The 12,708-nt window shown below is 43.2% G+C and overlaps 1 protein-coding gene across 1 annotated transcript in view; it reads right to left on the bottom strand.

Moving 5' to 3' along the window:
* The window catches only part of CPT1A (carnitine palmitoyltransferase 1A), a 939,552-nt gene that overhangs the window by 567,320 nt on the left and 359,524 nt on the right, over positions 1–12,708 (bottom strand). The window contains 1 exon segment of the mRNA XM_029583120.1: positions 4,614–4,701. Coding sequence (XP_029438980.1) covers positions 4,614–4,701 — 88 coding nt within the window.

Raw genomic sequence — 12,708 nt, 5'->3', positions numbered from 1 at the left:
TGATGGAGGATTGGCTCTCCTCACCACAGGGATGCTTTGGGGGCATCACAGCAGAAGCTGGTGCATCCATGTGCCCAGCAACATGTATCAACAGGGACTGATGCCAATGCTTCTTTTGCTTCCCTCGATGCTCGGATTGGTCCTCCCCCAGAACTGAGGCCAAAGACAACAAAGCCAATGTCTTCGACCTGGGGGAGGCAGATGATGGCCTGTCTCCAGCATCCCTAGCAGCCACCGATACCAATGAAAAGGATGGTCCTGCTTGCTCATAGATGTTCAAAGTTCTAAAAACTTTGACATAAGTTTTCCATGCCAAGCTCCATCTGATGTCACCCATGTATGAGGACTGCCATCCTGCTTGTCCTTCGAGAAAGTGAACTTATATGTGACTGTCCTATGAACAATTCAATGGCAAATATTGTAGCAAGTTTCAAAAGACTACTTATACTGTAAAGTCCATTTACATGTGTAAAACAATTTTAAGCATGTAAATGCTTTTTAAGATCAGTCCCATAATTTTTGCAGCTGCACCTTTTAACTTTTATCTAACTATTTTACTAATTTTATCATATGTTTCCTTTGGATAGTTAAGTGTTAGAACAGTAGGCTTTTTAAAAATGTCCTCCCTCCAGTTATTAAGTCAAACTTCATCGTTTTATGATCACTATGTTGTGGAGCGCTAGGAGAGCAGTCCCACTTACCAAGAGATGTGTGTTTTTGGGCCACGGCTCAACCCCAGAGGAACTCCGAAGAGGTGCCGCGATAGGCGAGGCATGCCCGAGCAGGGGCTGGATAGGAGCGAGGCTGGACTGAAGACTGGAGATACGGACTCTCATCCGGACCTGCAGGCTTCGGAAGACCAACAACGCAATGATGGTCTTATGAACAGTCCTCCGACCGTTCCAAGCCCTTTCGGACCTGCCGCAGGGTACGGCAAGAAGCGGCAGGCCGGATGGAGGCCAGGGCAGCGAAGACCGGAACATGGAGATTCAGACGAGACTCAGGGACGAGGTACTTGGATGCACAGACAAACTCAGGCACAGATGTAGACTCAGGAATGAGGTACTTGGATGCACAGATGAGACTTCGGGGTATATGGACAGTGGCGCAATCCCTCAGGGCGCCCTACTCAGCCAGTACTACTGGTCTGGTCATGGACCACCCTGTCCTACATCCGCGGGAGCCGGACCAGCGCAGGAAGGAACGAGGTACTTGGCTTTCAGAAGACTCAGGAACAAGGTACTTAGCTTTCAGAAGACTCAGGAACAGGGTACAAGGCTTGCATCATGAAGCGCCCTACACAGCCCGCCCATGGGGCTGGTCGCGGACCATGACATGGCTTGCCACGGGGTACCAAGCGTACAGCAGACTCACGAATGAGGAACCAGGGGTTCAGGAGAGCAAGACAGAATCACGGACTTCAGGATCAGGAGAAGCAACATCAGAGCTGGGTCACGGACATCAGGAACAAACATCTGGACTGGAACACAGATACTGGATCAGGAGACAGACCTCAGGGCTGGAACACGGACATCTAGAACAGCAGGTGAACATCAGGACTGGAACGTAGACAAAAGGACAAGACGAGGAGCTCCAACAAAGAACAGGAAACACAGGACCTTGAAGAAGTGCTAGAACAAGGACGACTCCTGGAACGAAGGACAGCAGGATCCCAGGAGTGACTAACTCCTTGCGAAGGCAAAGCTGGAATGAACGCTGAGCCCTTTTGTAGGGCTGAAGAGGACAACGCCCAGGGAGGGGTCAGCAGAGGGCCACACCTGGCTGGCCCTTGAAAAACAGACTAGAGGCGTGCGCCCGCGCCTAAGGAAGCTGGAGAGAAGAGAAGCAGGATCCGCAGGTGGCGTCCTCAGCCACATGGAAGGCCTGAGGAAGCCAGGCAGGCAGCAAAGCAGCCCTGCCCTGAGCCTGAAGAGGAGGCAGGCTGCAGGAGCGGCTCCCAGCCGCGAAGACAGAAGCAGAAGAAGGACTGCAGACACCAGCAGGGACAGCCTCCCTGCCAGCCAAGAACCCGGGCTGAAGCAGGCACCAGCAGGGACGGCCTTCCTGCCGGCTGAAGAATCTGGGAGCGGCTGAGCTCGTCGGGGAGAGGCAGGAGCAGCAACGAAGGTCCCAGCCGCAAGGGAGAGCTTGCGGCGGGTCGGCCCTGCCGCGTAGGGCCAAAGGCAGTCCAAACACAGCGGCAGGACCGCCATGAAGGGAGTCAGCGTCCGCGGCCCGCGAGGAGGTAAGAGCCTGCCCGCGCTCCTTGTGGGCAGGATCGCAACACACTATTACCAAGTGGCTCCATTACCATTATCTCTTGCACCAAATCTCATGTTCCCCAAAAAATTAGTCTAAAATAGTTTCCCCTGTCTTCAATTCCTGGACCATCTTCTCCAAGAATCAGTCATTTATTTCATTAGATAATTTCTCTCTCTAAAATGTGACATTCAGTATTGACGTAATTGAAATTTCCTATTAGTGTTATGCTGCAAAATTTATTAGTTTCTGATCATCTATCTGTTCATTCTAGCTAGGTGGGCAGTAATATACCTCTACCACATGTAGAATTTCTAGCCATAAACCATGCATTTTGTCTCCTGCAGAATTTTTATCCTGTTTGACTCCCTGCCAGACTTAACATATAACATCACACACACCCACCCGCACACAGAAATTTGATCCACCCTATCATTATGATATTATTTGTATCCTGATTTTCTACTGTCCCATTGGTCTCTGATATGACATTTATGTTTACCTCTTCATTCAGTGCTATGCATTCTAACGCTCCCATCTTATTTTTCCTTTATTGGAATCTCTCTATAAAGATGCTCTAACTTCTCTGTTTTGTAAGTATCCTTCATAGATTCCTCCCTCCAAACCATATGCCTTTGAATGATTGTTGGCTTTTCCCCATCTTCTGGTTTAACAACTGTTTTGTCTCCTTTGTAAACACTGGCACAGCAGCCTGATTCCCCCTTGGTAAAAATGGAGCCCATTCTTTTGGAATATGTTCCACCTTCCCCAAAATGATGCCGTTTCTCATAAATCTAAAGCCCTCTTTTCTCTGCACCATAGTCTCAAGCACACATTAAGAACTGTTCTGCCTGCCTCTGTGGATCTGCACATGGAACACACAGCATTTCTGAAAATGCTATCCTGGAGATTCTAGATTTCAACGTTCGCCTAAAAGACAAAATTTGGCTTTCAGAACCCCCTCCCCCATCTTCGTATGTCATTGGTACCCATATATACCATGACAAACAGTTCCTTTCCAGCAGAGTCCAAAATTCTATCTAGGTCCACACCTTCACACCAGGCAAGCAAGTTACTGTCCTTAAATCCACCAGCCACTCAGTTGTCTACATTTCTAATGACTGAATCTCCAATTGGGATAGCCATCCTAATCCTTCCATCCTGTAATCCAGTTCTGTAAGGGGCAAAACCCCTTTGAGATCCATCCTTGGTGCAAGAAGATACTGCACCACCTGGAAAGCAGATCCTAGTTGCAGGATCACTTCCTGCAACACCAAAGTGATGCTTTCATTTCAGGTGACTTTGCTCCTTTAAGACAGCATAGGGTCTGCCAGACTGGAGTTGTGACTTTACTATTGTATCCCTGTAGGTTTCCTCTATGAATCTCTCCATCTGCCTCAGCTCCTCCAGATCTCCCTATATAGCCTCCAGAGATCATACATTTCTCCAAGAGCCAGCAGCTCTTTGCATCGGGTGCATATATATAACCTTTCACCAGCAGATAGATAACTATGTAAGTGGATAATCCCCAACTTGTTTCTAGTATACTGTCTGCATATTTTAGCTTTTGATCTGCTATATAAGTTAGGTTTCTTAGATTAGTCTAATTTGACTATTCTTTGCCAATGGACCAATTGCTCCTTTGGTTAGTGACAATCAATTAAACACTTGACTAGGGCCATTAATTGAGCAGCAATCTGAAAATGTGCTCAATTCCCTAATTATACAATAGCCTATTTATAAAGAGTTGAGTGAGCCTGGAATGGTTAGGCTTTGGGACTGAATGGAGAGAAAAGTTCAAACAGTCAGTTCCCAAACAATCATAAGTACCTTTCAAACTTAACACACAGGTCCCACAAGGAACTCAAATAAAAAAAAATGTAGACACCCCCACAAACAACCAGAATTACCTTTCAAATTTAATCTATAGATCTCACAAGCAATTGAATTTAAACAAATTAAAATAGCAGCTATCAAGCAGTCTACTATCCTACAGTTTAGTCAAACTCTTCTCGAAAAGAAGCACTTTAGCATAGAGAAAATCTTCTCGCACTTCACATTGCAACTCTAGTATTCACCAGCTTGGCTTCCTCTAGAACAGAGGTCCTTAGAACCCTTGCCTTCCTATTTATCTAATTCAGAACAAGAGCTCTATATACAAATGTCCTGAAGACAATAGTAAATATTCTCTTTAATTAGCCCATTTCAGTTACTCTAATTTTCTCACTCACTACTTGCAGATAATGTGCTTTTGATCAAAGAAGATCTAAAGAAGCTCTCTATTATAGAAAGGTGATAGTGTACAGCTTGGTTGGCTCTTTCAAGTCCCTGCCACTTGTGGGGCCACCTCTTACCTGTCTCTTCTCCGGGGATACGAGAAGTGTTAAACATTCGCTCCCACTGAGCTGAACAGAGTGGAACCGTGGATCCCATCAGGAGAATCTACGCCATGCATTGTCCACAAACATTTGTTGCAAGTAAGTTTTTAAACAAATAATTCACAAATTAAAGGGAAAAAACAAGTTTAGAAAGAATTAATCAATGTACCACAACAACAACAGTTATAACAATTTCTCCTTCTTAACTTTTCCTGTCATGATTCTCTTCAATTATTCAAGGTAAGTTTTTGTGGAAGTTATCCCTATTTAATGTGGAAGTTATCCCTATTTAATGCACAAAGTTCATTATTCAACAGTAATGTAGGCTTTGCTTATTTGCCATTACTAATTTATTTATGGCATTGTACAATTTAATTGTGGCATCAATGAAAGAATAATATAGAAACCAACATGACAAATGAATGCACAATACACGGTGATCTTGAGAACATATTGAGGAAACACTAATGCTTTCAGAGTTGGATTATATTTCTTTGGTAATCCTTTCACTGTATTTATTTACTTATTTTTAATTTTTATATACTGACATTCTTGTATAGTATACATATCATACCGGTTTACATTAAAACAGGAGATGTAGGAAAAAAGTTACCTTAGTAAAATAAATTTAACATTAATAACAATAACTGTAGTGGCATTTCATTAATAAACCACAGTACTCATGTTCATTAAGATTCCATACATAGTTAATAGAGAAGACTTATAGTAAAGTAGGTTGAAGGGAAACCAAAAGTCTATTGTTGAAATTACTTCAACTGTCTCTTTAGTGGTGATTCAGGAGAAGGAGACAGTAACACTATCATGGCTCAATGTCAAAAAGACATTTCCTTGGGTTTGTTGGAGTCTTTCCTCCAGTCAGTTTCTATTTATTTATTCAGTTTTTTTGCTTTCTCTATTTTAACTCATAGCATATAGAGTACAATTTTTGATCCAAGAAAAACTAAAATTCATAATCTCTATTTTGTTTACCTTACAAAACCTTCCATGTAGTACACTCAACAGTCTTCATAAAATTTACACTGTATTATTTTTTATTAGTTTCCTAAAACTTGTATTTTGGAGATATAGGCTGTAGACTTGGACACATGACTCTAGATGAAATCTGACAAAAACATTGTCTTCTTTTTTCTACTGATAATACCTTTCTTTAAGCATCCTAGCATTATTCTTACCACAGCCCAATCATACTGTTCTACAACTTTGAGATTACTTAAAGTATGATCACTCCAATACTGCTCTTGTACGGAAGTTTCTCCAAATTTTTATTTTATGCACATACTACGACAAGAATAAAATTCACTCATAAGGCACAATAGTATGGATATAATAATATTCACAATCTCCCAAATTTACTGCTACTGCACTTAAATGTAACACATAAATGAAAAACATTCCTTTTTAAACAAATACAATATATGAGATGTTATTTTTTGTGATTATGGGTTTTAGTTTATTTTTATCTCTGAATTTGTATGAATGTTTATTATGTAAACAGCACAGAATGTTTGGAAGTCATGGGTTATAAATTTAACAAATAAATAAAAATACTTCTTGCTTTGCACAAAGAGATATTCTCTCTGGAGCTCATAGAATGTAATATATACAGGTGACATATTGGAAATTCATTTTAATCAAGCCAGTGTCACTCAATATAATAGTGGCTATTTCTGCATCTTGCCACCACATTTTCTTGATCTCTGATTGTATGTGCAGTTATTTATTCTTGATTATTTGTTCCTGGTAATTTTGGGAAAGATTTATTTGTTTGCTCTTGGGACATGGTAAGGGGGGATGGCACTGTGTTGCATGTAACATGACTTCAGCTCTTTACGAAGATCGTCTGGTTAAGAAGGGGAAACATAAATGGATTAAAGGGGAGGAAGATGGGAGATGGGTGGGAAGAACATAAGAACATGCCATGCTGGGTCAGACCAAGGGTCCATCAAGCCCAGCATCCTGTTTCCAACAGAGGCCAAACCAGGCCACAAGAACCTGGCAAGTACTCAAACACCAAGAAGATCCTATGCTACTGATGCAATTAATAGCAGTGGCTATTCCCTAAGTAAACTTGATTAATAGCAGTTAATGGACTTCTCCTCCAAGAACGTATCCAAACCTTTTTTGAACCCAGCTACACTAACTGCACTAACACATCCTCTGGCAACAAATTCCAGAGCTTAATTGTGCATTGAGTGAAAAAGAATTTTCTCCGATTAGTCATAAATGTGCTACTTGCTAATTTCATGGAATGCTCCCTGGTCCTCCTATTATCTGAAAGTGTAAATAACCAATTCACATCTACTCGTTCAAGACCTCTCGTGATCTTAAAGACCTCTATCATATCCCCCCTCAGCCGTCTCTTCTCCAAGCTGAACAGCCCCAAATTCTTCTGCCTTTCCTCATAGGGGAGCTGTTCCATTCCCTTTATCATTTTGGTTGCCCTTCTCTGTACTTTCTCCATCTCAACTATATCTTTTTTGAGATGCGGCGACCAGAATTGCACACAGTATTCAAGGTGCGCTCTCACAATGGAGCGATAGAGGCGTTATGAAATTTTCCGTTTTATTAACCAGTCCCTTCCTAATAATTCCTAACATTCTGTTTGCTTTTTTGACTGCTGCAGCACAATGAGTCGACGATTTCAAAGTATTATCCACTATGATGCCTAGATCTTTTTCCTGGGTGGTAGCTCCTAATATGGAACCTAACATCGTGTAACTACAGCAAGGGTTATTTTTCCCTATATGCAACACCTTGCACTTGTCCACATTAAATTTCATCTGCCATTTGGATGCCCAATCGTCCAGTCTTTCAAGGTCTTCCTGTAATGTATCACAATCCTCTTGTGATTTAAATAGTCTGAATAACTTTGTATCATCCGCAAATTTGATAACCTCACTCGTCGTATTCCTTTCCAGATCATTTATAAATATATTGAAAAGCACCGGTCCAAGTACAGATCCCTGAGGCACTCCACTGTTTACCCTTTTCCAATGAGAAAATTGACCATTTAATCCTACTCTCTGTTTCCTGTCTTTTAGCCAGTTTGTAATCCACAAAAGGACATCGCCTCCTATCCCATGACTTTTTAGTTTTCTTAGAAGCCTCTCATGAGGGACTTTGTCAAACGCCTTCTGAAAATCCAAATACACTACATCTACCGGTTCACCTTTATCCACATGTTTATTAACCCCTTCAAAAAATGAAGCAGATTTGTTAAGCAAGACTTCCCATGCGTAAATCCATGTTGACTGTGCTCCATTAAACCATGTCTTTCTATATGTTCTACGATTTTGATCTTGAGAATAGTTTCCACTATGTTTCCCCAGCACTGAAGTCAGGCTCACTGGTCTATAGTTACCCAGATCGCCCCTGGAGTCTTTTTTAAATATTGGGGTTACATTGGCCACCCTCCAGTCTTCAGGTACAATGGATGATTTTAATGATAGGTTACAAATTTTAACTAATAGATCAGAAATTTCATTTTTTAGTTCCTTCAGAACCCTAGGATACATACCATCCGGTCCAGGTGATTTGCTACTCTTTAGTTTGTCATTCTGGCCTACTACATCTTCCAGGTTCACAGTGATTTCGCTCAGTTTGTCTGACTCATCACCCCTGAAAACCATCTCTGGAACTGGTATCTCCCCAACATCCTCATTAGTAAACACAGAAGCAAAGAATTCATTTAGTCTTGCTTATCCATCTTTAGATTGCCAGAATTATTACACCAGGGTTGCTCTCCCAGTCCACGCACATTAGCAGTTCATACCCCATAACATACTGCTCTTTTGGATTACCGTACCCCAGATGTATGACTCTGCACTTCTTGGTATTGAATCACAGCTGCCAAGTCTTTGACCATCTTCAAGCTTTCTTAAATCACTTTTCATTCTCTCTACTCCTGTTGCAGATTTTAGCATGATCCGCAAATAGAAAGCAAATGTTGCTTACATGTAACAGGTGTTCTCTCAGGACAGCAGGATGTTAGTCCTCACATATGGGTGACATCAAGGGACGGAGCCCTGCTACGGAAAACTTTTCTGTCAAAGTTTCTATAAAGCTTTGACCGACGCTGGCACACTGAGTGCACTGAGCATGCTCAGCCTGCAATTATCCCTGTGACCAAAGGTGTCTCCCCTCAGTCTCGTCTTATAGCAACAAGCACAAGCGAAACTAAAATAATAAAACTTATGTAGACCCAACTCCGCGGGGTGGCGGGTGGGTTTCGTGAGGACTAACATCCTGCTGTCCTGGGAGAACACCTGTTACAGGTAAGCAACACTTGCTTTCTCACAGGACAAGCAGGATGGTAGTCCTCACATATGGGTGAGTACCGAGCTGAGGATACCCGAGAGTGTACCCAATGCACCTAAGACGTGCAAGAGCCGCAACATCGGGGGTGAAATTTGGTAAGCAGGACATCCTGAAACCCTTAACGGGTTGGTGGAAGGATGTTGGGTAGTTAAACCGAAGAGAAGATTAGACAGACTGGCCAAACATGGAAGCATGCCGGCCAGTCTTATCTAAGCGATAATGGACTGCGAAGTTATGGAGAGAGCGCCAGGTCGCAGCTTTACAAATATGTACAAGCGGCACCAGCCAAAGTTGAGTTATTGAGGCTGGTACGGCCCTAACAGGTGTGGTTACACACGGTGTTGTAGTGAAATGCCTGCTTGTTAGTAGGAAAAAGAGATACAGACCGTCAATTAGGAGGAATAGGTCTGTTTGCCACTGGAACTCGCAGCTTGGCTTTTGCCACAGGAGGAAAGAGTTAGGTGTAATTCCTATGGAGTGTAGTGCGGTCTGGATAGAATGCAAGTGCACTTTTACAGTCCAAGGAATGGAAAACCCTCTCGCTCTGGTGAGAGAGAGGTGTTGGGAAAAAGTGGGCAGAGTATATTCTGAATAAGGTGAGATGCTGCGTCTACCTTAAGAAGGATATGAAGTTGAGTACGTAAAACCACTCGGTCATGGAGGAACGGAGGGTCGTGTGAGTATGTAACAAGGTGTGGAACTCACTGACCCTGTTGGCAGACGTGACGACTATGAGGAAAAGAATTTCCCATTGCAGACTGTTAAGTGAGAGGAATGGCAAGGCTCGAACAGGGAACGCATGAGTTTTTGTAAGCACTAATATATAGGCCCCATTCCGTAACCAGTAAAAATAGAGACGGCTTAATCAGTGGATAACCCCTGGTAAGCTGACTCGGAAGGGATTGAACCGTTAATTGGGTATCCCCACTCCCAAGTGGTACACCAATTGAAATCGAGGCGTACCCATGTAGAGGATGTCTGGGGAGCAGAATCCGAGGGAGTAAGAGAAAAGAGTGGTGTAGAAATAAAGGGGGTAAACCCCCCCCTTTTTTTTTTTTTTTTTTACGACACGTGGTAAATCATGCCATTTTGAATGGTAAGATTTAGGTGTCGAAGGTTTTTGAGATGCTACCAATACTTGAGAACATCAGTGAGTTCATGATATGAGAATGACCTGTGAGAAGGCGAATTGGTTACTGGTGTGATAGATTGAAAAGTATGGGAAAGCATACTGGTCTCGGCTAGGATGTAGGTCTGAGAACAGTGAACTCCATCCCGGTGCAGCATAATAAGGGTGCTGGCTATGAGAGGCATCGAAAGAGACACATATAAGAGGCCTTTGTTGCAGCAAAGGCGTCCATGGGGAATGCATTGGAGACATGTGTAGGGAGTAGAATCTGTCCACCATATTGTTTGATTCAGACGCAGAGGGCAAGTTCGGTTGATCTCAGTGCTAGAAGATTTTCCTCGCTACACATATAATCCAAGACCATCCGAGAGCATGGAAACGTATGTGGAGAAGGTCTGCTAGTGCGTTCAGTAAGTCTGTTAGGTAAGTGGCCCGGGGATGCATGGAGTGAGCAAGGGCCAAGAGTAGAGCTGCACAGCTTCCTAGCAGAGCAGCTAAGAGGTTATGCGTGCTTCTGTGTTGGAAATACCACAATGTCACTATGCTGTCTGTCTGTATGCACAAAGGTTTGTTGCAGAGGCAGTATTGTAAGGCATTAAGGCATAACTCATGGCTCAAAGCTCCAGGAAGTTGATGTGAAACTCTGCATGGAGCAGAATAGTGGGTTGAGAAGATTGTTAGTTCGAACTCTGCAACCCTGAGTAAATGCGAGCATGAACAGGACCAGTCTAGGTTTTGGCTCTAGATCTGCAATATGGATCAGGGACGATAGCAGTTGAACAGCTTAGATCCACTGATAACTGGATTTCACTGAATCTTACTCATAGCAATTTTTGGACCTATGAGTAAATGCATGGTGAAAAAATGCCGTGGGCCAACAATGAAAGAATTGAGGGGCTGAGGTTATGGTGTATGCACGCAGAAACATATAGGAATTTGTCAGAATGTCTGTGCGGTTGTTGGACAGGAAGTTCGTTGTGACTGTGGTGTCCAGAAGTGTGCTATATGGGTTTATGGTAGTGAACAGCAATCTCAGGTAGTAGATTTATAGTGAGTCATGAAGAAGTTAGCACTCCTTGCTTGGGTTGACTGTTGTCATGCAGCTGTTCATGCAAGGAAAAGCATGAATGATGTTTTACTCCATAGAGAAACAACAGTCACTGCTAGTGATGTAATGAAATACCCAAGTTGCCGAAGTTGGTGCAACCGGCAGAGCTTGGGATTGTAATATTGTTGACTCACCATAAAGCACACAAAGAATAGAGAAGAGAGGCAACCTACTTCCTGCGGTATGGAAGCATGGTGATGAGAGAAACCATTTTACCTGCACCTTCTGAAGAAAGTTGGTATTTCTGAGGTCCAGGATGGGCGGAGTGTAACTACTTTCTGTTGAAAGAAAGAATAGTGAAATTAAAACTCTCCCCCCTCCCTTCTGCGCTTTGTAGCGTCCGAGGGACTTTACCCTGAATCTTGGTACAAAGTGGGGTGGCCTCTCTGATATCCGGCAAGTTGAGAGACCAGGAGGTGTCCAACTGGCAGGGCTGACGTATTCAGGATATCATGTAATCTCCCACAGGAGCGTGAGCGGCAAAAGTCGTACCCCCATTTCTGTGTGCTATACAAGAAAACGTCGAGACCTGTCAGCAAGTCTCGAGGTGGACTTGCAATTGAGACAGTGTTTGCTGAATCTCGTGTTTAGCAGATCAGCAAATGCATCTAGAACTTCGGTTCTGAATTAGGAACCAGAAGCCAGAGTATTAATCAGTACAGAGTCCCGTTGCTGACAACGGGAGGATGTCCTGATGCAATCCCAAAGAAACGATAGAGAGGTTCTCTTGGTATTGTGTCCGACATAGCTGGCAATAGCGATATGTGACACTAATACGGTTCTTGGAAGGTCAGACGACCTAGAACCTTTCGGACCATATGCCCGATTTAGAGAACAGGTCTCAATGGGATTCTCGCTGAAGCGGGATTAGAGTAGAGTACTTACCATCCATCGTGGATCGCAGAAGAATGAGCCGGTGAAGACTGATGGCTCTGTGGATTTCAGGAGTCATTGAGGGATACACACTGGACGTACACGTCCGACTCAACTTTGTAACCTGGTATGATAGCGCAGGTACAGAGGAGACAGGCTGAGCATGTCTGGTGCTACCACAGTAATTTGTCAAAGGTCAGAACCCCACACCGGTGACTGTGGGGAACGCCTCGGGTACAGGGTAGCCATTATAGAAACATAGAAACATAGAAATGACGGCAGAAGAAGACCAAACGGCCCATCCAGTCTGCCCAGCAAGTTTTGTACTTTTTTTTTTTTTCTCATACTTATCTGTTACTCTTGGCTCTTAGTAACCTTTTGGTTATATTTCCCTTCCACGCCCACCATTAATGTAGAGAGAAGTGTTGGAACTGAATCTAAGTGAAATATCTAGCTTAATTAGTTAGGGGTAGTAACTGCCGCAATAAGCAAGCTACACCCATGCTTATTTGTTTACCCAGACCATGTAATTCAGTCCTTGTTGGTTGTTGTCTGTATATAGATCCACTTTTCTTCATTCCCCCCTGCCATTGAAGCAGAGAGCTATGCTGGATATGCATTGA

The sequence above is a fragment of the Rhinatrema bivittatum genome, chromosome 17, assembly GCF_901001135.1.
Source record: "Rhinatrema bivittatum chromosome 17, aRhiBiv1.1, whole genome shotgun sequence".
Taxonomy (NCBI): domain Eukaryota; kingdom Metazoa; phylum Chordata; class Amphibia; order Gymnophiona; family Rhinatrematidae; genus Rhinatrema; species Rhinatrema bivittatum.
This window is presented reverse-complemented; position numbering and strand designations above follow the sequence as displayed.